This window comes from Oncorhynchus tshawytscha, linkage group LG21, assembly GCF_018296145.1.
Source record: "Oncorhynchus tshawytscha isolate Ot180627B linkage group LG21, Otsh_v2.0, whole genome shotgun sequence".
Taxonomy (NCBI): domain Eukaryota; kingdom Metazoa; phylum Chordata; class Actinopteri; order Salmoniformes; family Salmonidae; genus Oncorhynchus; species Oncorhynchus tshawytscha.
Genome location: NC_056449.1, coordinates 3,879,885 through 3,907,025, shown reverse-complemented (window position 1 = coordinate 3,907,025; position 27,141 = coordinate 3,879,885). Strand labels below are relative to the sequence as shown.

Genomic DNA, 27,141 nt, shown 5'->3' with positions numbered 1-27,141 from the left:
ACCACTGCAAATCTACCAAGACCTGGCCGTCCCTCTAAACTTTCAGCTCATACAAGGAGAAGACTGATCAGAGATGCAGCCAAGAGGCCCATGATCACTCTGGATGAACTGCAGAGATCTACAGCTGAGGTGGGAGACTCTGTCCATAGGACAACAATCAGTCGTATATTGCACAAATCTGGCCTTTATGGAAGAGTGGCAAGAAGAAAGCCATTTCTTAAAGATATCCATAAAAAGTGTTGTTTAAAGTTTGCCACAAGCCACCTGGGAGACACACCAAACATGTGGAAGAAGGTGCTCCGGTCAGATGAAACCAAAATTGAACTTTTTGGCAACAATGCAAAACGTTATGTTTGGCGTAAAAGCAACACAGCTCATCACCCTGAACACACCATCCCCACTGTCAAACATGGTGGTGGCAGCATCATGGTTTGGGCCTGCTTTTCTTCAGCAGGGACAGGGAAGATGGTTCAAATTGATGGGAAGATGGATGGAGCCAAATACAGGACCATTCTGGAAGAAAACCTGATGGAGTCTGCAAAAGAACTGAGACTGGGACGGAGATTTGTCTTCCAACAAGACAATGATCCAAAACATAAAGCAAAATCTACAATTGAATGGTTCAAAAATAAACATATCCAGGTGTTAGATTGGCCAAGTCAAAGTCCAGACCTGAATCCAATCGAGAATCTGTGGAAAGAACTGAAAACTGCTGTTCACAAATGCTCTCCATCCAACCTCACTGAGCTCGAGCTGTTTTGCAAGGAGGAATGGGAAAAAATTTCAGTCTCTCGATGTGCAAAACTGATAGAGAAGCGACTTACAGCTGTAATCGCAGCAAAAGGTGGCGCTACAAAGTATTAACTTAAGGGGGCTGAATAATTTTGCACGCCCAATTTTTCAGTTTTTGATTTGTTAAAAAAATTTGAAATATCCAATAAATGTCGTTCCATTTCATGATTGTGTCCCACTTGATTCTTCACAAAAATATAAAACTGTATATCTTTATGTTTGAAGCCTGAAATGTGGCAAAAGGTCGCAAAGTTCAAGGGGGCCGAATACTTTCGCAAGGCACTGTATATACTGAGGTCTTGGGGCAGATCACGTGACACTTAAATAAAGTCCACCTGTGTGCAATCTAACTAATTATGTGACTTCTGAAGGTAATTGGTTGCACCAGATCTTATTTCGGGGCTTGATAGCAAAGCGGGTGAATCCATATGCTCACACCAGTTTTCAGTTTTACATTTACATTTTTGTTTAATTTTTTTAAACAAGTTACTTTTTCATTTCACTTCCACAATTTGGACTATTTTGTGTATATCCATTAGATTTTTATTTGGATTTCATGCAAATTACAGGTTGTAATGCAACAAAATAGGAAAAACGTCAAGGGGGTGGATGATTTTTGCAAGGCAATGTAGAGACCACCAAACCAAACTTTCTTCCAAAGCTCCCAACAAATCACCATTACCTCAAAATGAATTTAGTCAATAAGCCACACTACCAAACTTCATATCTACAATGGTTTAACTTTGAAGTCCGCCTCCAAATCCTACTCAGACACGCTAATGTGCAGTGTGTCCATTGAGATTGTGTACAGTGCCACAGTTATTCACACAAGCTGCATCTAAAAGGTTGCTAACCATTTAAAAGGGTAAATTAAAATGGTCATTGCACGTGTTGTGACATTGAGAAGTAGCTAGCTAGTGCAACAGTGAGTAGAGGGCAGCGCCCTATGTGAACACTAATGACAGATTCTTTATTGAATTGGCCATAACGGTGCTCTCTCCCCAAAGACATATTACCACATTCCTTTTACGGCCACAGAGGCGGAGAGAAGATCTGTAAATGACAGCTATAAGGAACTGTTGGATTGGGGTGAATCGAGCAGAGGAAGGTCAAAGATTTACCTGCCACGTGAGGCGTGAAGGGGCATCTTCTACTGCATTATTGACACGGTATCAGACCCAGGGCTGGAGCATATGTGTGTGTGAGAGTGAGTGAGTGAGTGAGAGAGAGAGTGAGAGAGAGCGAGAGAGAGAACACGAGCCAGCTTCACGTGGCCTTGATCACAGGTGCCAAATACAGAGGCTGTTTCCACAGTGTGGACATGCTATAGGTCCATTGGTAGGGCCCTGTGTTTAGGAGAATCATGTCACACGACCTTGTTTTTAACATTTATTTAAAAGCTTTTTCATCAAACTGTCCACTTTTCTTTTTATGTCAGATGGTCCTGCACAATCCTCAGACAATTGCTTTCATTTTTGGTGTAATTCTCCTTTCTGGAAAAGGCTTCAAATAAAAAGGTTCTAATCTAGGTCATGTGACATGATAGTCCAAAACACAGGGCCCTCCCTACTCCCTGGTATTCAGAGCACGCCCAATTGGCTGAGCTCAGACTTTCCAGCTGTATGTTCGAAGAATCCAAAGTGTCGGGCAGAATAACGCAAGTGATGAAAAACAGGGCAAGACACAGAATCACACGGGGGGTTGTGGTGTTTAATATAATGTTTAATGTTAAACATATTTGCAAAATATGTACAACACATGTACAACTGCAAAACTAAACAGATAGTTCCTACACTAGCAACATAGCAACATAGCACTCCATTTGGCGGTAGCTGCAGTCCATACTGTACAACATAGCAACAAGAGAACATGAGATGAAAATATTAGTACCACATCTATTCAAAAAAAATTATAATAAAATAAAAAATTCAATAGCTTGACACAGCAGCGGCTAAACTTAGAAATTCAGTCCAGCTGAAAGAAATGTGCACTTCACGTGTTATAATATGTAACACCCTATAAGCTAAGTGTCATGTAAGTGTCATAAAGTGCCTTATCGGGTTGCCAGAAGGGGGCATGGCACATAGTCGGATGGTGGGGATCTAGCTCCTCTTTCACGTCGAACATAAACACCCCCTTCCCTCCCTCCTTCCCCCTCGGCATGGCTCTGCGTTTCACGCCCACTAAAACTATAGCAAGCTCTAAGTCCTGCGCCCTCGTGATGGCGGTTGACATCCCTGACATTCGAGGCAAGCACTGTTTACAAGAGAGAGGGCGGGGCTTACGTATGGACCGCACAGTTGCCTGTTTCAAAACACAGTCAGGGTCGTCACATAATTGAGCTGGGAGAGGTGGTGCCTGGTCCTCTCTGCTGAAAAACAAAACTGACCTTGAGCGGCCGCCCGCCCACCATGCGAGCCAGTAGCCAGCCCCACCATGCGAGCCAGTAGCCAGCCCCACCATACGAGCCAGTAGCCAGCCCCACCATGCGAGCCAGTAGCCAGCCCCAACATACGAGCAAGTAGCCAGCCCCACCATGCGAGCCAGTAGCCAGCCCCACCATGCGAGCCAGTAGCCAGCCCCACCATGCGAGCCAGTAGCCAGCCCCACCATGCGAGCCAGTAGCCAGCCCCACCATGCGAGCCAGTAGCCAGCCCCACCATGCGAGCCAGTAGCCAGCCCCACCATGCGAGCCAGTAGCCAGCCCACCATGCGAGCCAGTAGCCAGCCCACCATACGAGCCAGTAGCCAGCCCACCATACGAGCCAGTAGCCAGCCCACCATACGAGCCAGTAGCCAGCCCACCATACGAGCCAGTAGCCAGCCCACCATACGAGCCAGTAGCCAGCCCACCATACGAGCCAGTAGCCAGCCCACCATACGAGCCAGTAGCCAGCCCACCATACGAGCCAGTAGCCAGCCCACCATACGAGCCAGTAGCCAGCCCACCATACGAGCCAGTAGCCAGCCCACCATACGAGCCAGTAGCCAGCCCACCATACGAGCCAGTAGCCAGCCCACCATACGAGCCAGTAGCCAGCCCACCAGGGTTCAAACAGAAACAAAAGCCAGAGCCAGCCCACCATTACGAGCCAGTAGCCAGCCCACCATAAGAAGCCAGTAGCCAGCCCACCAGGGGGTTAGAACAGCCAGTTAGCCAGCCCACCATAGGGGTTAGCAGTCATGATGGGCCAGCCCATGGCTGAACGTCTATGAAGGGTTCAAACAGAAACAAAAGTTAAAAAACAGAGCAGTCTATGATGCCAGAATTTAGAACAGTCTATGATCAATAGTAAGAATGGAGAGAAAAGACAGTAAGAATGGAGGGGCAACGTCATCATTTCAGGAAAAGTAAGAAGGGAGGGGGTTAGAACAGTCTATGATCAACGCAGTAAGAATGGAGGGGGTTAGAACAGTCTATGATGGGTTAGAACAGTCTATGATCAACGCAGTAAGAATGGAGGGGGTTAGAACAGTCTATGATGGGTTAGAACAGTCTATGATCAACGCAGTAAGAAGGGATGGGTTAGAACAGTCTATGATGGGTTAGAACAGTCTATGATCAACGCAGTAAGAAGGGAGGGGGTTAGAACAGTCTATGATGGGTTAGAACATGATCAACGCAGTAAGAAGGGAGGGGTTAGAACAGTCTGATGGGTTAGAACAGTCTATGATCAACGCAGTAAGAAGGGAGGGGGTTAGAACAGTCTATGATCAACGCAGTAAGAAGGGAGGGGGTTAGAACAGTCTATGATCAACGCAGTCCCCCTCCAGTTAGAATCCTCACAGAGGCCCCAACGCAGCCTCTCGCTCTACCCCAATCACCCCTTACCCCCACCCATGCTCCCTCCCTCAGTCTGAATGGGCCCCAGGACCCAAAAGGACCGTCCAGTCTATTTTGTACTAAGGGGCCAATGTGATTTACACCAAGGGAAAGGGCACTGCACGACACAGCACAGATGAGATCAACATGTAAACAATCCTAGAATACTCTTTGGTTACAAATAATGTTTCAAAAGTATCCAGTTACAGAACATCAAAGCAATTCCTTTATGAAGGCCACATAAGTAGCCCTGTTCGAGACAGGCTCCTGTCCTATTGGCCGTTCTGTCTCCTGTTTCTGGAGCGTGAGGCAGCTTGAGGTACAAATGCACTCCCTGGACAGGACGCTAGTCTATTGCAGGCCACACAACTTCCTTCAAATGGAAAGAGTATATAGAATTCAGTTTCAAGTCAGTGTGGTGGAGGATTACGAATGGAATGATATCCAGTTGAAGGGAAAAGTGAATTGTCTCTCTTATGTCAGTGTACAGTGCATATGGAAAGTAATTCAGACTCCTTGACTTGTTTCACATTTTGTTACATTACAGCCTTATTCTAAAATTATTTATTTTGTTCCCCCCCCCCCATCATCAATCTACACGCAAAAATGCAATCCATTTTAGAATAAGGCTGTAACGTAATAAAATGTGGAACAAAGTCAAGGGTTCTGAATACTTTCCGAATGCACTGTATATCGGTCTTCTGTCTCTCTGTATGTCTTATTCAAAGAAGGGCTGGAAGCATGAAGGAGAAAGCAGAAAAACAGCCGATGTCCTGGAATTAGGAACAGCCAAGTCAATCCTCCTGACGACAAGGAGATCTGTTAAGCTTGACTGCCGTGGCTCACTCACACGCTCTCACTGACACACATGGCGATTGGGCCATGTCAGTGGCTCCATCCTCAGCTCCCCAAGGGGAGCCTCAGGAGAATTTTGCTGCATGGCTGCAGAGTGTCACATGCCTCCCTGCCTTGCCGTACCCTGCACCGTCAATGCCTCAGTCTCACCACTATCTTCTAAACCCCCAGTCATTAGCTACACGCCAAGGGAAAATGTCCCATTCTAGTCCAGCAGCAGAGGGGACGAACCATTGTTGAAACTAAATTGGTTTTGCCAGAGACAGGGCCTAAAAGAAGCCAAGCTAAGGCATCAGGGGCGGTGCCAGACGGTTACCAAATACAGCCCTGGCTTAAAACAACCAGGACAAGCCCACTGCTGCTATTTCTGTGGCCAAGCCCAGTGCGGCTTTGACGGATCAGCCCCCGTTACACACTGCGTGCGCTTCAACACTTCCTCACAAGTCAGGGGAGGTGGCGGAGGGAGAGACTCTGGAAGAAAAAAAATACCCCCCCGGCACCCAGATGCAGATGCTCTTTCCCTTGACTGCCACAGTGACCCCCTAAAAATGGACAATAATTTCAGCCCAGCACGTAAATCTGAGGCTGCAGCCAGATAAGCAGACAGTGTTACAGTGGAGCAGCTGATCCACACTCTGACTGGAGGCTGACAGAAACATGGACGCCTCGTCTCAGCCCAGCCTTGCCTGCAAAGCACTGGATTACCCTCCTAGTCAGGAGCCCAATTCTCAAAGACAGAGACAACAACCAACCTAATTGTTGTCTGTATACTCCCCTATGGATTTAAAGCCAAGAGCGGCCCTGGAGCCACGCAGGGAGGTAGTATTACAGTCGCTGTTATGGGATTTACCACCCAGAGGAAGGAAGGAAGGAAGGGAAAAACTTGTTTCCACAGTAGCCAGCAGGGGGAGGCCAAGGGTCCAACAGGGGATCCTATAATGACAGTACTCTATTTATAGAACCATTGAATGAGAGAAAGTGTATTTTTAGAGCTGCGTAGGGTTCTGTCATGCTAGGGATAGCGGTAGCTGCAGGGAGTCACTGCATCAAATCCCTGTTGACAACCCATCCTTAGCATCAAGGTGACAACCACAAATGCGGAATACGCAACACACACACACGTTTAGATGTCATATGGAGGACAGCACGCGCCACACAGTAGCATTGTTTGAATAAAGTGCAACCCTAAAAGCCCTTACGTCCGTTTACACTTGATTACCCTCCATTCTGGTGCTCTCTTAGTGAAAGCTATGTTATAATAGCTTTCTAAAAAAATGGGTCACCATCTATGTGGCTTTTCCTTAAAATGCATCTAAAATTCAGAAACTGCACCATCTTAGAGCCGCATACAAATCCTGTCCTGAGCCAACATGGTAAAATGGAGGTGAATATCTGAAAAGCTGTATACCCAGCTTGAATTCTGTATTATCCAGGCCACACAGACTATTCTGCAGCAATCAGCATAACAATGACACTGCTGCACCAACAGAGCAGAGCTGTGCTCCCTTTCAAACTGTTTTTGGCTATACTGAGTCATTTCATCTTCCATAGCTCATTTCATCAGAACACATGAAAGCCTGATGTGCGGCTCTGCCTGCTAGGGGTAAATAAATAGAATACTTTTTATTTAATTTTTTAAAACATGGCATAGGATTATCCCTGACAGTAGACTTACTGAGCAAACACATTCTCATTAGATAATATTATGAAGCAGATCGTGACAGTCAAATTAATTATACACGACAACACTGTTAAGATATGAACATGTTTAGATTGTGCAACATCCACCAGAAGCTTAACATCAACACTGACTGAGGTAATAAAGATAATGAAGCTAAAGCCTACAAAAGCCATCTGTTAGGTGAGAGTTGGTGAAGTCTGCCCCCTTGTGGCCAGCTCAGAGAAGACACAGAGTTCTGCCTCCGTCTAGACCAGACAGCCCAGATACAGCAGCAGCAGCAGGTAACGTCTTGCCTTCTCACTCTGCTCTGACATTTGGACCAATGAGAAGGCGCCGCTAGCACGACAAGTACTATGCTATTAAAGCCATAACAACCCAAATGATACAATTGCTTTAATAACAGATGTTTGCTGCCGTTTGATATCTGGAATCAAACTAGCTACGCTTCATCCATTTGAACAGGACTTCTCTGATCCACTCTCCCCCTTTTCTTATTTGATCAATCTGGCATTAATGTTTTAGTATGCCGACCTCATTTCTTCTTAGAAATCATACAACTATTTTGCCTGAGCATAAATTGCATTGCTGTCAATGGCGGATTCAGTGTTGACGGTGCAAGCGATACATCACATAAACGGAGTCAGGGGCGTGTACATATGTCCATCAGTTTAACTGCCAGCGCCAGTTGAGCGAGAGATCCGCTCAGGTGGAGAAGCTTTGTCAGGTAGGTAAAATATTCACAAGAACCAATTCCCTTGCCACAGACTGCCTGCTCTCCTTCATCCTCATGCTGTGCTGAGGCATTGCTACCTGACTGCCAGTCAGTCATTTTCTGTAGGAGAAAGCAGCATTTCACCCCTGGTTCCTGGTGATGGAAGCAGCCTCCCACTTACATGCTTCTAATAAGTGCTGCAGTCGAGGGCTTGGAGCGCTCTACATGCAAATGCCTGGTGCACCACTTCACACACACACACACACACCTGTCATCTAATCCATCTCACACACACACACACACACACACACACACACACACACACACACACACACACACACACACACACACACACACACACACACACACACACACACACACCTCTTTCTCGCCCTCGCCCTCCTGTAGATGTAGGCTTCAGTGAGAGTGCTTCTCCTGCTGAGCAGAGGTGCGTGGGCAGCGATGGTTGAGTGGCGTCTAGCACGGACTGGCTGGTTGCCCGGGGCAACCCTAGTGGTAGGGGGTGGTGGGCGACGTAGATGTAGGCACCACTGCCAGGTAGTTGGAGGGAACATACCCCCTCTGTTCCCGCACCTCCACCAGGCTCCAGTCGCGGCTACCCCTCTTGTCGTGGGGTTCCAGCACTCTGATTGGTTCCCCCACCCTCAGAGAGACCTCGTGACTGCTCCTCGCCGTGAAGTCATAGCCTGCAAACACCTGCAACGATACCGCGGTGGACAGAGAGTAAACAAGGCTTTATTATCGAGCATGGTGATCTAACAGAGATTGATGTCCTAGCAGCCTAGCAGGGCTTATTGCAGTTTTTACCCTGGTGGTCTGGCCAACACCATTAGTAAACACAGCTCTTCTCTGGACAACAGGACTTTAGAAAGTTGGGCCATCAGCAGGGCATGTAAGTGCAGTTTAGGGCTCCGCTGTGAGGCCTATGAATGTAGTGGACTTATAATCACCTTCAGTCTCCTCTGCTCACAAAGGCACAGAAATGACACACTCAAAATGGACCACCCAAGTTGAAGAATTCAAGCCTTAGGGGATTGTCACCTGCCTATGATTAGTGATCACACTTCCAGCGGTACATGATGATGGCTGGCTATAAGGGTATGATAAATGCCTCCCAAAGGTCATGAGGAGAATCACTCACTTTTACAACTTGTGACATTTCTTTCTTTTTAATAATGCATTTGAGCCAGTTGTGTTGTGACAAGGTAGGGGTGGTATACAGAAGACAGCCCTATCTGGGAAAAGACCAAGTCCATATTATGGCAAGAACAGCTCAAATAAGCAAAGAGAAACAACAGTCCATCATTACTTCTTTAAGACATGAAGGTCAGTCAATGCGGAAAATTTCAAGAACTTTGAAAGTTTCTTCAAGTTCAGTCGCAAAAACCATCAAGTGCTATGATGAAACTGGCTCTCATGAGGACCGCCACAGGAAAGGAACACCCAGAGTTACCTCTGCTGCAGAGGACAAGTTCATTAGTTACCAGCCTCAGAAATTGCAGCCCAAATAAATGCTTCACAGAGTTCAAGTAACCATGTCTACACCAATGTAAACTGATGTTTGAAGAGCTAAAACAAATCAATTAATAAAACACTCAGAATAGGGTTTGGGGGAACTCTGCGTACCAACACTGCTGACAAGGGTAAGCAGCCAATTTGGAGTTTTCCACCAAAAACCCTCACACGCATCTGATAGGGTTTGATTGATGGGATCCTGTCTCTCTTTCCCCCCCCCAACCAATTGCATACACCCATCATCCATTTCCCTGACACACAAAGCAGAGCAGGTAGTCAGATGTGCTTTAACAACCTGCCACTCAGAAACCACCCACCCTCACGCTGCTCTGGCCCTCGTGTCACTCACCCGTGTGAAGTTACCCCTAGATGCTAATCTTGGCTCAGATTAGCATTTTATCCCCCCACTAATGGTTAAGGGATAGTTCACCCAAGTTACACAATTACATTGGTTTGACATCAATCCATGCTTTGTTTCTTTTGTAATGTTTCCACATGCTAACACTATTTTAGCATTTGTTTGTGCCACAAATGCCATTCAAGTCATGGGAGTAAAAGTTTCACATATGTCCAAATCATCCGAAAGTATCTCACGTTGATTGTGAAGCTCAACAAAATCACTTCAAATCAAAACTTTGTCACATGCCCCGAATACAAATGCAGACTTTACGTGAAATGCTTACTTACAAGCCCTTAACTCTTCTTGAACTGCACTGTTGGTTAAGAAAATATGTACCAAGTAGACTAAAATCAAAAGTAACGATAAAAAGTAACACAATAAGAATAACGAGGCTATATACAGGGGCACCGGTACAAAGTCAGTGTGCGGGGGTACAGGTTTGTTGAGGTAATTTGTACATGTAGGTGCAGGTGAAGTGACTATGCATAGATAATAAACAGCGAGTAGCGGCAGTGTACAAAAGGGAGGGTCAATGTAAATTGTCTGTTCGCGATTGTATTAATTGTTCAACAGTCTATATCTTGGGTGACTGGAGTCTCTGACAATTTTATGGGCTTTCCTCTGACACCGCCTACTATATTAGTCCTGGATGGTAGGAAGCATGGCCCCAGTGATGTACACACTACCCTCTGTAGCACCTTACGGTCAGATGCCGAGCAGTCGCCATACCAGACAGTGTTGCAACCAGTCAGGATGATATCGATGGTGCAGCTGTAAAACCTTTTGAGGATCTGGGAACCCATTCCAAATCTTTTCAGTCTCCTGAGGGTGGAAAGGTTTTGTCGTGCCCTCTTCATGATTGTTTGTTGGTGATGGACACCAAGGAACATGAAACTCGACCCGCTCCACTACAGCCCCATCGATGTGAATGGGGGCCTGCTCAGCCCACCTTTTCCTGTAGTCAACGATCAGCTCCTTTGTCTTGCCCACATTGAGGGAGAGGTTGTTGTCCTGGCACCACACTGCCAGTTCTCTGGGGAGGGGACTAAGTACTCACCCCTGAGGGGCACCAGTGCTAAGGATCAGCGTGGCAGAAGTGATGTTGCCTACTCTTACAACCTGGGGGCGGCCCGACAGGAAGTCCAGGATCCAGTTGCAGAAGGAGATATTTAGTCCCAGAGTCCTTAGCTTAGTGATGAGCTTCGTGGGCACTATGGTGTTGAACGCCGAGCTGTAGTCAATGAACAGCATTCTCACATAGGTGTTCCTTTTGTCCAGGTGAGAAGGGGCAGTGTGGAGTGTAATTGAGATTGCATCATCTGTCGATCTGTTGGTGCGGTATGCAAATCGGAGTGGATCTAGGGTTTATGGCATAATGATGTTGATGTGAGCCATGACCAGCCTTTCAAAGCACTTCATGGCTACAGACATGAGTGCTACGGGTCGGTAGTCATTTAGGCAGGTTACTTTAGTGTTCTTGGGCACAGGGACTATGGTGTTCTGCTTGAAACATGTAGGTATTACAGACTCAGTCAGGGAGAGGTTGAAAATGTCAGTGAAGACACTTATTTTTTTATAACACCTTTATTTAACCAGGTAGGCCAGTTGAGAACAAGTTCTCATTTACAACTGCGACCTGGCCAAGATAAAGCAAAGACGTGCGACAAAAACAACAGCACAGAGATACACATAGGATAAACAAAAGTACAGTCAATAACACAATAGAAAAATCTACATATGGTGTGTGCAAATGGAGTAAGGAGGTAAGGCAATAAATAGGCCATAGTAGCGAAGTAATTACAATTTAACAATTAACACTGGAGTGATAGATGTGCAGATGAGGATGTGCAAGTAGAAATACTGGTGTGCAAAAGAGCAAAAAAGTCAAAAACAATATGGAGATGAGGTAGGTAGTTGGGTGGGATATTTACAGCTGCAGCGATCGGTAAGCTGTTCAGATAGCTGATGCTTAAAGTTAGTGAGGGAGATATAACTGGAACGATTTTTACAATTCGTTCCAGTCATTGGCAGCAGACAACTGTAAGCAAAGGCCGCCAAAGTGGGTGTTAGCTTTGGGGAGTACCAGCGAGATATACCTGCTGGAGCGCGTGCTACAGCTGGGTGTAGTTATGGTGACCAGTGAGCTGAGATAAGGCGGAGCTTTACCTAGCTAAGACTTATAGATGACCTGGAGCCAGTGGGTCTGGCGACGAATATGTAGCGAGGGCCAGCTGACGAGAGCATACAGGTTGCAGTGGTGGGTAGTATATGGGGATGGCACTGTGATAGACAGCATCCAATTTGCTGAGTAGAGTGTTTGAGGCTGTTTTGTAAATGACATCGCCAAAGTCAAGGATCGGTAGGATAGTCAGGTTTACGAGGGTATGTTAGACAGCATGAGGGAGGGATGCTTTGTTGCGAATTAGGAAGCCGATTATAGATTTACATTTTGGATTAGAGATGCTTAATAGGAGTCTGGAAGAAGGGCCAGATGTATACAGAATGGTGTTGTCTGCGTAGAGGTGTATCAAGGAATCACCCTCAGCAAGAGCGACATCCTTGATATATACAGAGAAAAAAGTCGGCCTGAGAATTGAACCCTGTGGTACCCCCATAGAGACTGCCAGAGGTCCGGACAACAGGCCCTCCAATTTGACACACTGAACTCTGAGAAGTAGTTGGTGAACCAGGCGAGTCAATCATTTGAGAAAACAAGGCTGTTGACTCTGCCGATAAGAATACGGTGATTGACAGAGTCAAAAGCCTTGGCCAGGTCGATGAAGACGGCTGCACAGTACTGTCTTTTATCGATGGCGGTTATGATATCGTTTAGTACCTTCAGCGTGGCTGAGGTGCACCTGTGACCAGCTCGGAAACTGGATTGCGCAGCGGAGAAGGTACGGTGGGATTCGGAATGGTCAGTGATCTCTTTGTTAACTTGGCTTTTGAAGATTAGAAAGAGAGGGCAGGATGGATATAGGTCTAACAGTTTGGGTCTAGAGTGTCTCCCCCTTTGAAGAAGGGGATGACCGCGGCAGCTTTCCAATCTTTATGAATCTCGGACGATACGAAAGAGAGGTTGAACAGACTAGTAATAGGGGTTGCAGCAATGGCGGCGGATAATTTTACAAAGAGAGGGTCCAGATTGTCTAGCCCAGCTGATTTGTACGGTCCAGGTTTTGCAGCTCTTTCAGAACATCTGCTAACTGGATTTGGGTGAAGGAGAATCTGGGAGGCTTGGGCAAGTAGCTGTTGGAGGTGCGGACCTGTTGGCCGGGGTAGCCAGGAGGAAAGCATGGCCAGCCGTTAGAGAAATGCTTACTGAAATTCTCAATTATCGTGGATTTAAATCGGTGGTGACAGTGTTTCCTAGCCTCTAACTCCTTTTTGGAGTTAGAGCTACAGGATGCAAATTTCTGTTTGAAAAAGCTAGCCTTTGCTTTCCTAACTGACTGTGTATATTGGTTCCTGACTTCCCTGAAAAGTTGCATATCCTGGGGACTATTCGATGCTAGTGCAGTACGCCACAGGATGTTTTTGTGCTGGTCAAGGGCAGTCAGGTCTGCAGTGAACCAAGGGCTATATCTGTTCTTAGTTCTACATTTTGTGAAAGGGGCATGCTTATTTAAGATGGTGAGGAAATTACTTAAACAACCAGGCATCCTCAACTGACGGGATGAGGTCAATATCCTTCCAGGATACCCGGGCCAGGTCGATTAGAAAGGCCTGCTCGCAGAAGTGTTTTAGGGAGCATTTGACAGTGATGAGGGGTGGTCATTTGACCGCGGACCCATAACTGATGCAGGCAATGAGGCAGTGATAGCTGAGATCCTGATTGAAAACAGCAGAGGTGTATATGGAGGGCAAGTTGGTCAGGATAATATCTATGAGGGTGCCCATATTTACAGATTTAGGGTTGTACTTGGTGGGTTCACTTGACAGTTGGTCCGCATATGCTTCGAGTACTCACCCGGGTAATCCGTCTGGCCCAGCAGCTTTGTGAATGTTGACCTGTTTAAAGGTTTTGTTCACATCGGCTACCGAGAGTGTTATCACACAGTCATCCAGAACAGCTGGTGCTCTCGTGTATGCTTCAGTGTTGCTTGCCTTGAAGCGAGCATAAAAAAGGCATTTAGCTCATCTGGTAGGCTTGCGTCACTGGGCAGGTCACGTCTGGGTTTCCCTTTGTAGTCCGTAATAGTTTCAAGCCCTGCCATATCCGACGAGTGTCAGAGCTGGTGTAGTAGGATTCAATCTTAATCGTGTATTGACGCTTTGCTTGTTTGATGGTTCGTCTGAGGGCAAAGCAGGATTTCTTATAAACGTCCGGCATTAGTCTTCCGCTCCTTGAAAGCGGCAGCTCTAGCCATTAGCTCGATGCGGATGTTGCCGGTAATCCATGGCTTCTGGTTGGAATATGTATGTACAGTCACTGTGGGGACGACGTCGTCGATGCACTTATTGATGAAGCCGATGACTGAGGTGGTGTACTGCTCAATGCCATTGGATGAACCTCAGAACATATTCCAGTCTGTGCTAGCGAAACAGTCCTGTAGTGTAGCATCCGCGTCATTTGACCTCTTCAATATTGAGCGAGTCACTGGTACGTCCTGCTTTAGTTTTTGCTTGTAAGCAGGAATCAGGAGGATAGAATTATGGTCAGATTTAGCAAATGGAGGGCGGGGGAGAGCTTTGTATGCATTTCTGTGTGTGGAGTGAAGGTGGTCTAGGATTTTTATTTCTCTCTGGTTGTGACATGCTGGTAAAAATGAGGTGAAACGGATTTAAGTTTGCCTGCATTAAAATATCCTGCCACTAGGAGCACTGCTTCTGGGTGAGCATTTTCTTCTTTGCTTATGGCCTTATACAGTTGGTTGAGAGCAGTCTGAGTGCCAGCTTCGTTCTGTGGTGGTAAATAGACGGCTGCGAATAATATAGATGAGAAATCTTGGTAGATAGTGTGGTCTACAGCTTATCATAAGGTACTCTACCTCAGGCTAGCAATACCTCGAGACTTCTTTAATATTAGACATCGCGCACCAGCTGTTATTGACAAATAAATACACATACCCCCCCACCCCTCGTCTAACCACAGGTAGCGTCTCTGTTCTACCAGTGCATGGAAAATCCCGCTAGCTCTATATTGTCCGTATCGTCGTTCAGCCACGTCTCGGTGAAACACTTAGATGTTTGAACATGCTAATATAGGTTCAACTTGAATGGGATTTGTGCCACAAATGCTAAAACGTTAGCATGTGGAAACAGTGCCGGGAGGGGGGGGAAACAAAGCGTGGATTGCTGTCATCTAGTCTATAGACTGCTTACAGGGTAAGGAAACCAATAAGTCATTTTGTAATTTGGGTGAACTATCCCTTTAAGATTAGAATTGGGGAGGGGGACACTGATCCTAGATCTGTACCTAGGGGAAACTTTACCAGGGAGTGTCACTTACCTGGAAGCAGGGCATGGTCATCGACAGAGTCCTCACGGGCTGGGGTATATCAGGGGAGAAGGAGTGTCGCCTGACGTCAGGGGTGTAGGAGTGTCGCCTGACACCTCCAGCACAATCCATTGTAGTGACTGTCAGATGAGGGGACGGGGGAGGGTCCATGGTTATCTGGTGGTAACGCACCAGTTTGGAGGAGGGGACATATCCTCTTGGACCTGAACACAGATTGTGTAATAGATGATCATAAAACATGAGTTTATCAATTTTATACTGTAATAACATACGTTATAAACCACATATTATCCAATAACTGATCTAATCTATTTGATAGATAGAATTAAAACACTTACTGTGAGTACACAGCCAGCAGTAACAGTAAACAACCATTAGATGTCTCCACTAACTGGTGGTGGCTGAACCAGAATTCTAGTTTGGTATTCACTGCTACATTGAAAGACAACTCAATACATTGACTAACTAAAGGACTGACTTTCCTTTAGAATGTGAAGCAGTGTGTTTTAAAAGATCATCCCCTCAAGTGAAAAGGTGAGATATCCTGGAGGTCTTACCCCCTGCGTCGACCAGCCAGCGGCGTCTGTCCCCCCGTGTGTCCATCTCACTGATGATGGCCACCAGCTCTCCTCTGTTCAGGCTCAGGTCCAGGTCTCTAGTCCCCACCACATGACCCGTCAGCTGGTAGATCTTGGCTGAGCCATGCTTGTCTGTCAGGACCTTCAGACACTTCTGAGACCCAGGGCTGAGAGGCTGGGAGGACACAAATGAACAGAACAGGGGCGTGCTCATTACGCACCAAACAGAAGGGAACTGACTGAAACAGGGAGACTACCTGGATTTATCCAATAATAAAATGCTACGTTTTCACTTTCCGTTGCAAAAAGTTGAAACGGTGTGCCCTAATGAACCAATACTGTACGATCAGGAACATAGTTATGCAGCAATCAAGCAACATACAGTAGTTCAACTAATTAGCAGCATCAAATAAAAGTGTATTGGTCGTGTACGAAGTTTAGAAGATGTTGTAATGGCTGCAGTGAAATGCTTACGTTACCATCTCCTAACGACGCAGTAAAATGTCAAACAAATACACAAATAATCACACAAAGAAATCAAGAAATGTCGTAACAAATCCAATAGCACTGTAATCCTAATGCAATCTATATACACCTGATGAAGACATACTAACAATATATACAGCAGTAGATGTAGTGTACAAAACATTAGGAACACCTTCCTAATATTCAGTTGCACCCCCTTTTGCCCTCAGAACAGCCTCAATTCGTCAGGGAATGGACGCTACAAGGTCTCGAAAGTGTTCCATACGGATGCTGGCCCATTTTGTCTCCAATCCTTCCCACAGTTGTGTTAAGTTGGCTGGATGTCTTTTGGGTGGTGGGACCATTCTTGATACACACGGTAAACTGTCGAGCGCGAAAAGCACAGCAGCATTGCAGTTCTTGACTCACTCAAACTGGTGCGCCTGGCACCTACTACCATACCCCATTCAAAGGCACTTAAATATATTTTCTTGCCCCATTCACCTTCTGAAAGGCACACACACAATCCATGTCTCAATTGTCTCGAGGCCTAAAAATCCTTCTTTAACCTGTCTCCTTCCCTTCATCTACACTGATTGAAGTGGATTTAACAAGGGGCATCAATTAGGGATTATAGCTTTCTCCTGGTCAGTATGTCAGGGCTAGGCAAACTTGATGTTTTTGATTTAACCAACCTGGAAGACCAGGTGTGTGGAATTTAGGCAATCATTGAACTGATCAATTAGCTGGTCAGGTGTTGTGACTAGTTGGAACAAAATCGTACAGTACCTGTAGCACTCCAGGAACACGTTTGCCAACCCTCTGGTCTATGTTTTGTACACCCAGTGTGTATTAAGAGTGAGCACTCATTAACCCTGGTGTTTGTTCACCTGCTTAGCTTCCCCCGGGGTGACTTGTAAGGTTTATGGCTTTACTATGTCACCTAAGAGCAGCTAATGAAGTGATCCCGTGTTTTTCTAGTGCTGTAGAAATGGTGCCTGTAAGTGAGAGCCATCGCCAGCCACAAATGAGCTACCCATCCTCACTACTGCTGTCATGTATGCCTGTAGATCTGACAGGCTGAGTCTCATTACTATCATATAGGATCCATCGCAAATGGCACCCTATTTCCGATGTAGTGCACTACTTTTGACCAGGGCCCATCTGTTCTGAGGGCTGCTCACACTGCAGACATAAAGACATAAAACACAGATTTTAATATGGGCTGTGTGAGAGGTCTAGATTAGTCTGAGACATGAAACCAGACCCTTTCTCTCTCCTCTTCTCTTGGCTCCTTCACATTCTCATCACTTAAAGTAATGCGTAGTGGTGATGATATGAGCCACGCGTTAGCAGGAGTGGAGTTATTACTGCATTATGACTAAGCAAAATGAATGGCGCTTTCTGTTCTAACTGGGGACGAAAGGTAATGGAATTTCCAGTTTGCTATTTATGCATGTTGAACAGAAAGTTTGTGTTTTGTGAACGTGACATGTCCTAGTGTGTTAGTTTTGACAAATGGCTTATGCTTAGTTATAGTACTGTCCCCTCAGGCAGCACACCTTCCTCAGAACCTTCAACAGGTAAACAGGTCATCTCGGTTAACTCGGAACTAAAATATGGCACAATTTGGTTAGTCGCCCGTCTGTCCACGAGAGATTACTCAACAGGTAACACCACAACTCTAAGGCTAATATAAATAACCATCCTGATCCAATTCAGGTTATTCCAAACACATGATGGATTCAGATAATAAGAAAATTTACAATGAATGGGTCTAGTATGAATCGTCCTGCTGCGTGAGGCTGTGGATGTATACACGCACTGTCCCTGGTGATGTTCCCCGGCAACAAGTCACATCACCACCAACCAAACAACAGATTATAGTGCAGCTTCTGTTGGGACTGACCTGGACAATGGGAGCATTGAGTTGGTCCTCCACATTCCGACACAGAGTCTCCAGCATCCTCGCACCCTCCAGCACTGAACACTCTGCCCACTCCCAGAATGCATTAGGCTCCAGGGAACTGTGAGGGAGCTGCAAAGAGAGGTCAGACAAAACAAGTTTAGAAAGATAGTCAAGTTCAACTTCAGCTGCAACTTCAGCTGCATCTCTGGCCTTAGGTATAGTTCTCACTAATCAATCACTGAAAGTGACAAGAAAACTGCAACACAACATGCTTATCTTGGCAAAGGAGAAATGCTCACTAACAGGGACGTAAACTAATTTGTGCACACCATTTGAGAGAAATACGCTTTCTGTGTGTCTAGAACATTTCTGGGATCTTTTATTTCAGCTCATGAAACATGGGACCAACACTTCACATGTTGTTTTTATATTTTTTGTTCAGTGTATAAACAACAGACAGCAGATTCACTGGCTGAAATGGTCAATTGCAATGGTCAGCATTGGTCGTCCACAGATATACACTTTAGTATAGGGTCTTGCTACTCCCTCTAAACCCTTCTACAGTGACTGTGGTGTACCTACTACCCCACCTGTTGGGCAAAGCCCTGGAAGAGCTGCTCCATGTCTGCAGCCAGGTCCTTGTGCAGGCAGCTGAAGGCCCCCAGCATGCCCCAGAGCAGGGTGAGGGCCAGGCCATTGAACTGGGGCAGCTCGTTGAGGAGCAACGTGTTGATGGTCTTATAGGTGTTTGCCACCGCCTGCTCATCGTAGCTCAGACTGGGCTTCTCTTCGATCAGCTCGTAGTCAAGCAGCTTGTCCAGGCGCTTACGGATCAGGTTACGAGGCCCCACCAGCAGTTCTCGAAGGGCACAGAGCGGCTTGTGGACCAACGTCCTCATCCTCTTCTCCTGGATGTTGAGTGGGGGATGGGGAGAGGAAGAGGGAAATATTAGGGAATAGAGAGTGGGGGAGGGTGATGGATAGAGGCGTGAGGTCCGGGCAGTGCAATCTGAAGCCTGAAGGACATGTGGGAAAGTGAAACACGACCATGGGCCCAATTCAATAAAAATGGTCTGTCCTCCCAGCCAACATATTCCGATGCCCATTGTTGTAGCATGCATAACAAAGTGGTACTTTGGCTTGACTCACAAATGTAGGAAGTATCCATTGTCTCAATGCTGCTGTGATTTCCTTGTAGCATATAGCAGTCTTCTCGCCGTCCATATCAAGGTCAAACTCCTCCGGTCGACAGCTAAGGAATCTCTGTAATAGAACGATGGAAGAAAAGATGCCACATAAACTATATCTAGACACGGGAAACGCAAACAGAAAACTGAGGTAGTTGTCAGAAATGCATGGTTTATGACAGGCAGCGGCTGTTTGACAGTGGGGAGACTCTGCATTCAAATAGGTGCGGCAATGTGAAGGAAGCTGAAAACTTAAAACAGATTTTCTTCCAACATCTTTACATTTTCAAATGCTCACCACTGAAACATGAGCCAAGTAGTTGTAGTTGACAGCTGGTGAGGAGGATTACCGATCCAACCGTGCTCATTATTTAGTGAGAAGAGAATGTCAAGCTAGAAGTGAATCTAAAGGGATTGGGCACTAATTGTATGTTGAGTGGAAAGCCAGGTGTAAACAACGTGATTCCAATGCTGTCATGGTGATGGTCTCCACGGCAAAGGGATCGGGTCTACAAAAGCTCACCTGCAGATGGCTGAGATACGTCTCCACATTTTCATGTAGCACGGCGATACCATTTTCAAGGAGATAGAAAAAGCCCTCCAAGGCATCAAACTCCTCATCAACCAACTGGAATTGAACCGAGGGAAGTTATTAAACAGCAAATTCAATACATTTTTACAGAGATTTAAGTAAGAATGTTCTACCATCCATTGCTAAAAAGAGACCCCCAGAGCTTCAGTTTGTGACTTGATGAATAATATGTCTAAAAATGTCCACAAGGGAATACTCATAACCATGTGACACGCCACCAGCATAGCACGTGTCATTGTATTCAACTACTCTCTACATACTTTATGTAACAAATGCTCCCCGGAGGTGTGAATCAAGGTTCGAATACAGCGAGACCTTTTAAGAAGTAAACACTGGTCATGTCATATGTTATCTCACAGCTTTTCCCATTCCCTATGTTTAATTATTAACCTAAAGGCGCTGAAGAAGGGCGTGTAGCTTCATTTTATGGCTGAGTGAATAACATCAGGAACAGGTACGGAAAGTGCCTTACCTTTGGTGCAATCCCCGTCTCATGCTTGATGAACTGACTCAGTCTGGCAGTCTTCTTTGCGATGCTGTGGCTATTCAGACGATTTATCTTATCCCTTATTGTCAAGGTTTCCGTCTTCTTGTATTTGTCGGCTGTGATGGGAAGACAAGAAATTCTAATATGGGTGTTCAGGAAAAAAAGTGAAGGCAATGCCCACAATCTATCAATATCAATATCTGAATAGTAAAACCAAATCATAGGATTTGATTACAAGAACGTGATAGCCAGCATGTGTCCTCACCAACTTCTCGGAAGCGTTTGTACTCATTGATCCTGCAGTTGACGGCTACGGCGGCGTGGGCAGTCTGCTCCAGGAGAGAGTAGGCCGGGTGCCCAGGGTCTGTATGTTTCATGATGGTCTGGAGGAGAAGAGGGTAGCGAGCGATCCTTTGGACTGGCATCACCAGGAAGAAGCTCAGAGAGGTAGCATTCACCTCTGGCCTGTACACAACATAGTCTAAACGTGTCTTTTCTAGATTTGTAATGTGAGAAAGCTGTATTTTGACATCCGTAAAACATTTTTTTTTTTTTAATGGGGTGTGATATTAAGGGCAATTTCAGTATTGTATTTCAATTGGACAATAGAGACGATGTATGGTACGAACAAGAATGCAGAAAGTGAGACAAAGGTACGTACATTCACCTCTGGCCTGTATCAACACATATACTGTGACAATACTGAAGGATGGACATTGTGACAAAAAGGTCAAAGTTAGCCTGGACCCAGATGGGTTTGTGCTGTATACCCTATTGGGTGTTTGGCATGAAAACGACCATAGATTTGGGCCCAGGATAGGAACAGAAATGCAGAGAGAGAGAGAGAGAGAGAGAGAGATAAACGTACGCTGAGGACTTGATGACTTTCACCATCTCAGTCCACAGGGATTCTTTCTGTTTGTAGCTGTTCTCTAACGCTGTGACGGTGTTGTAGTTGGACAGGTACTCCTTGTAAGCCGACTCTATGTCTGTTGATAGACTGAGGAAGGCATCACCTGAAGGGAATATGAATCAAGTATTTATGATGTGACATTAATGTACATTTATGCCTCCCATGCGGGTCCTTTATCCGTCTCCATGGAGCGTTGCTAAGGTGATTTGTCACATGCTCCGAATACAACAGGTGTAGACTTTCCCGTGAAATGCTTACTTACGAGCCCTTTCCCAATAACGCAGAGATTTAACAAGTGATAATAAGGGAGCATAGCTTTCACCTGGATTCACCTGATCAGTCTGTGATAGAAATGTTTTCTACACTCAGTGTATATTTGTCTCTCTAACCATTCTCGCAGGTTAGAACTCTGCAGAAGAGATGAATGTTTGAACACCTAGCCGTCCAGCTGCTGAGCGAGGTCAACTAAATAATGGAAAAAAGGAACTCTGACACGCCGGCACTCTTGTTTACTCCACATTGAAATATAGAAAGGGCAAACAAGGTCGCAACAGAGAGAGGGAGTTTGTTTTTCCCATTATTTTGCTGACCTCTCCAAGCAGCGTGACTGCAAGGTGTACTGTATGAAGTGGTTGGTTTGCAACACCACGGCGGGAAATGTGCTAATAGGCTTTTAATACACGCAGGTATGTAGTACACATAATGAGAAGCAGCTGGTACCAATAGTCCTGTGAAACAGAGGTGGTTGACGTGAGCCTATTCTTGAATAGCCCCATAGAATTAGTAGGTGGGGTGGTGCAGGTGTGAATATGTTACTAAGTACCTGTGAGTAAGAATCACTAGGTGTGATAGTGTATGTTTGAGGTGTGAAGGTAGACCGCCATGGTAACAGTCCTGCAGTACTGCTCCTGTATGGCTCAGTTGGTAGAGCATGGTGCTTGCAATGCCAGGAATGTGGGTTCAATTCCCACAGCCACCCATTATAAATGATTTTGATAAAAATAATCTGCTAAATGGAATATATTATTATTATTACTGTATTGTTGCTACTTACACAGGGTCTCCAGGAAGAGAGGATCATGGGGCGTGACCTGCTTCTGATCCAGGAGGCTGAGGAGGCGTCCCGACACATCAATCACCTCCTCTATGTACAGGAACATGCTGTCCAGGTTAGGCAGCTGAGGCTGTGGTGTGGAGGATGGTACACCATTTATCATAACGACTTTACTTCTCCACAAAGGGAATCATTCACCCACCACTACTCTACCTCCTCCTCCTATCCACCTTTCTATCCCTTCTCCTCCCTGTCTCTCACCCTCTACATCCTCCTCCCTCTTTCCGTCCGTCCACCAACAGTAGCCCTCCTCATCATTACCACTGGCTGATGCATAGACAGGCTTGCCTTCCAGCCCATATAATGTGATTTCATCCTGTTTTTACGAGACTCATTTTAAGCACAGCCTTTTATTCAAATACATACGATTGATATGGCAATTTAAATACCTTCAGAGACAGGAAAGGAAATAAAGCATGGTGCTTCAAGATAACCATTCCTTAGAGATTTGTCTACTGACTTTAGACCCACTAGGGTCCATAGTTTTCCCCGGTCAAGTCACATGGTCAGGAAACTCCTAGCCCTGTGCAGTGGTGCAATAGAAGTACCTGTAGTTTCTGCAGGTTGCTCCTGATGGTGCAGGTGCAGACCTGGAGGAGTCTCAGGTAGTTCCTCTCTGTGTAAATCAGCTCCTCTGTGGCCAGGAGCTGCCTCTGAGCCTCTCTCTCAGCCCTCTCCTTGGCTGCAGCCTCCTCAGCCGCAGCCTTCTCTGATGCATCCTCTGCTGGCGCCTCCACAAACACAGTCATCTTTGATAACAGCGAGAGACATATAGGGTCCTCCTCTGTGTCCACTGCCTCACACTCATCCGCTGTTCCCTCGCTCACCTCCGACCTCTTCTCTTTGGCCTCAGCTCTGGGACTTAGAGAAGAAGTATGGTTTCGGGGAGCTGGGGGAACCAGGGTTGGGGTAGCTGGCTCAGCCCTCACTGGGCTTTCCATGCTGAGGCTGTCTGTCAGAGAAATAGGGGGTTAGCTCCATGTGGGGCCTGAGGTCTATATCCCACCCAGTAGTAGCAGCCAGTGGCAGGGCTATTATAGTGGGTCTGAATGGCTTATACTCTGCATTGTTTCCTGCCCTTTGAGCTGGAACACCATGTGTTCGCACAACATGGTCCTGCTTTTACAAAGCTGTTGCTGCTAAAGCAATTTCCACTTTGAGCAGATTTCAATCAATGTAATAAGGTTTACAGTGCCTTGAGAAAGTATTCAAACCCCTTGACTTATTCCACATTGTTGTGTTAAAGCCTGAATTCAAAATGTATGAAATTGTTGTTGTTTTTATCACCCATCTACACACAATACCACATAATGAGAAAGTCAAAACATGTTTTTAGAAGTGTTTGAAAATGTATTAAAAAAATATATATATATCAAATTTACGTACTCAACCCAGAGTCAATACTTTGAAGAATCACCTTTAGCAGCGATTACTGCTGTGAGTCGTTCTGTGTAAGTCTCTAAGAGCTTTCCACACCTGGATTGTGCAACATTTGCCCATTATTCTTTTCAAAATGTTCAAGCTCTGTCAAATTGATCGTTGATCATTGCTAGACAACCCTTTCCAAGGTCGTGCCATAGATTTTCAAGTAGATTGAAGTCAAAACTGTAACTCGGTCAGTAATATTCACTGTCTTATTGGTAAGCAACTCCAGCATAGACTTGGCCTTGTGTTTTAGGTTATTGTCCTACTGAAAGGTGAATTCATCTCCCAATGTCTGGTGGAAAGCAGACTGAACCAGGTTCTCCTCTAGGAATGTGCCTGTGCTTAGCTCCATTCCATACATTTTTTATCCCAAAGATCTCCCCAGTCCTTAATAAAGGTAAATGTCACCAATTTTCAACTTAATCATCTCCAGCACCACCCCAACGTAAACATGTGAAAATGCACGTTTCAAAGTTTTGTAGTGTTTCCAATGACATCGGTGTGCATAGGCATTGCCTTCCATTGGTGGATGTCATTGTAAACAGCTTTCTTACACTCTTTTTTACTAAAAAAAAAGACGTGACATTTTCACATGATGTGTTGATATTGGAGCGGTGATGGAGATGACATTTCCTTTACCGGTTACTATCATACCCATAACATGATCCAGCCACCACTATGCTTGAAAAATATGGAGAGCAGTACTCAGTAATGTGTTGTATTGGATTTGTCCCAAACATAACACTTTGTATTTTGAACAAAAAGTGAATTGCTTAGCCATATTTTTTAGCAGTATTACTTTCGTGCCTTTTTGCAAACAGGATGCATGTTTTGGATACTTTTTTATTCTGTACGGGCTTCCTTTTCACTCAGTCAATTAGGTTAGTATTGTGGAGTAACTACAATGTTGTTGATCCATTCTCAGTTCTCTAATCACAGCCATTAAACTCTAACCGTTTTAGTCACCATTGGGCTCATGGTGAAATCCCAGAGTGGTTTCCTTCCTCTCCAGCAACTGAGTTAGGAAGGACGCCTGTATCTTTGAAGTGACTGGTTGTATTAATACACCATCCAAAGTGTAATTAATTTCATCATGCTCAAAGGGATATTCAATGTCTGTTTTTTTAATCCATCTACTGTGCCAATAGGTGCCCTTCTTTGCGAGGCATTGGAAAAACTTACCTGCTCTGTGGTTGAATCTGTGTTTGAAATTCACTGCTCGACTGAGGTACCTTACAGATAATTGTACGTGTGGGGTAGAGATGAGGTAGTCATCCAAAAATCATGTTAAACACTATTATTGCACACAGAGTGAGTCCATGCAACTTAAGCACATTTTTATTATTATTATTTAGGCTTGCCATAAATGGTGTATTGTGTGCAAACCAGTGACAAAAAAAAAATCGAAATTTAATCTATATAAACTCAGGCTGTAACACAACAAAATGTGGATGAAGTCAAGGGCGGTGAATACTTTCTGAGGGCACTATAGGCACCGTCTTTGACTCATTCATGTTATGGGGATACTGACTAGAAATGTGTGGAGTGACAGTCAGTGGTTGTGATTCAGCAGCAAAATTACTTGAAAAAAATGTTGACTTAACTTTTTTGTTCAGTGGTGAACCACAGCTATCAAAACAAAGTGATCTACCTAATGAGTCATAATGTTAATTAATAAATGTGGTTAGAAATACAGACATTACATACACACCACCATAACAAAGCAGGTCTCTGGATTACTAGTTTAATAATCCAACATCAACAATCTCACCTCAGGCTGAAAATATCAGGTTCTCAGTGACAGTGCCAAGCAGAAAACAACCATTAAAGCATATTACCTTGAGAAGAGGCCTGGGATCAGACTCAGCAGGGCTGGCGGGCCAAAGGATTGTGCTGCGGTTGTTGCCGTCGAGTGCCTGGCAAACACACCAACATAGAGACTGGTGTAACTTTCTCCACTGACTCACTCACTAACAGAGCTGTGGCATGGGTGTGAGTGGAGGCTTGTGGGGGAATGGGGGATGGGAGGGTCAGCGGCATGGGATGTTTGTTGGGGTAAAGTGGGAGGCAGATAGGGAGGTTGTAGGCTTTTAGCAGTGTGGAAAGGCCTGAGCACACACAGCACATATCCTCTCTGTGCTGAATAAGCTGATTGACTGCAGCAGCCGGTGAAAAGGGAGTGACGCCTGCTCAGGAGGAAGCTCATTGGCTGGCACCCATTCAAGAAGAAAGGCTGGCCCGCCAGTAGAGAGACAGCACCATGCAGATTGATGTTTTCTCACAGGAAACAAAAGCTCAAAGGGAATTCAATACCAATTGCCACCCAAGTAATGGTAAAGATTTTCCACCTGTAAGAATTTAGAAATGTGTGAGTACAAGACAAAATCATATGGAGTTTACAGTAAATGTTTATCTTGAGGGTGATGCAATTTGTCAGTTATTTACAGAGAAACAATTCAACTAACAAACATTTCAGGCCCAACAAGGAACTCACAAGCACTGAAAGAAAATGGATCCGAGTTGATAACATTGGAACTGGGCCAAGGAATGCTGCGTAAATTGATTAATTAACAGTTCAGTCATCATTGTGATAACTTGTTAAACAAGTACAGGTGATAACTCATTGCTAATTTTACAACAGGAAACAGCAATAATCCCATGTGTTAAAATGTAAATATTCCATTGACCAAGGAGGAAACTTGGATTCCAGGGATAGTAGGATACTGAATGGCTGATTGGTCGGTCCTAATGATCAGAGGATAAAAATATGCTTCAGACTAAATATCATCCACTCATCACATTTCAATGTACAGTATAGCAGATTGTAGAAGAATTACAGTAGGCCTACTACTTCTACAGCAGTAGATTGTAGTACTAGTATACAGTTGAAGTCGGAAGTTTACATACACTTTAGCCAAATACATTTAAACTAAATTTGACACGATTCCTGACATTTAATCTTAGTAAACATTCCCTGTCTAGGTTAGGATCACCACTTTGTTTTAAGAATGTGACATGTCAGAATAACAGTAGAGAGAATGATTTATTTCAGCTTTTATTTCTTTCATCACATTCCCAGTGGGTCAGAAGTTTACATACACTCAATTAGTATTTGGTGGCATTGCCTTTAAATTGTTTAACTTGGGTCAAACGTTTTGGGTAGCCTTCCACAAGCTTCCCACAATAAGTTGGGTGAATTTTGGACCAGTCC

At 45.1% G+C, this 27,141-nt stretch overlaps 1 protein-coding gene across 3 annotated transcripts; it reads right to left on the bottom strand.

Moving 5' to 3' along the window:
• Positions 1 to 8,237: 8,237 nt before the first annotated feature.
• LOC112220732 (rho guanine nucleotide exchange factor 37) lies at positions 8,238 to 26,835 on the bottom strand. 3 transcript variants are annotated; one of them, XM_042302889.1, is made up of 14 exons: positions 26,425 to 26,835; positions 25,769 to 26,278; positions 23,054 to 23,453; positions 22,446 to 22,575; positions 21,347 to 21,494; positions 20,744 to 20,943; positions 20,464 to 20,594; positions 19,923 to 20,027; positions 19,362 to 19,475; positions 18,803 to 19,120; positions 18,213 to 18,341; positions 15,818 to 16,013; positions 15,252 to 15,463; positions 8,238 to 8,580 (listed from the first exon to the last, which is right to left on the bottom strand). In XM_042302889.1, the coding sequence occupies exons 3-14, from the start codon at positions 23,444 to 23,446 to the stop codon at positions 8,374 to 8,376; spliced, it is 2,283 nt and encodes a 760-aa protein (XP_042158823.1). In that variant the 5' UTR covers positions 23,447 to 23,453; positions 25,769 to 26,278; positions 26,425 to 26,835; the 3' UTR covers positions 8,238 to 8,373. The 3 variants fall into 3 exon arrangements, with proteins under 3 accessions (XP_042158823.1, XP_024238358.1, XP_024238359.1); XM_024382590.2 differs by having other exon boundaries at positions 23,054 to 23,457; positions 26,425 to 26,834; XM_024382591.2 differs by having other exon boundaries at positions 23,054 to 23,457; positions 25,769 to 26,834.
• Between the last annotated feature and the right edge of the window lie 306 nt (positions 26,836 to 27,141).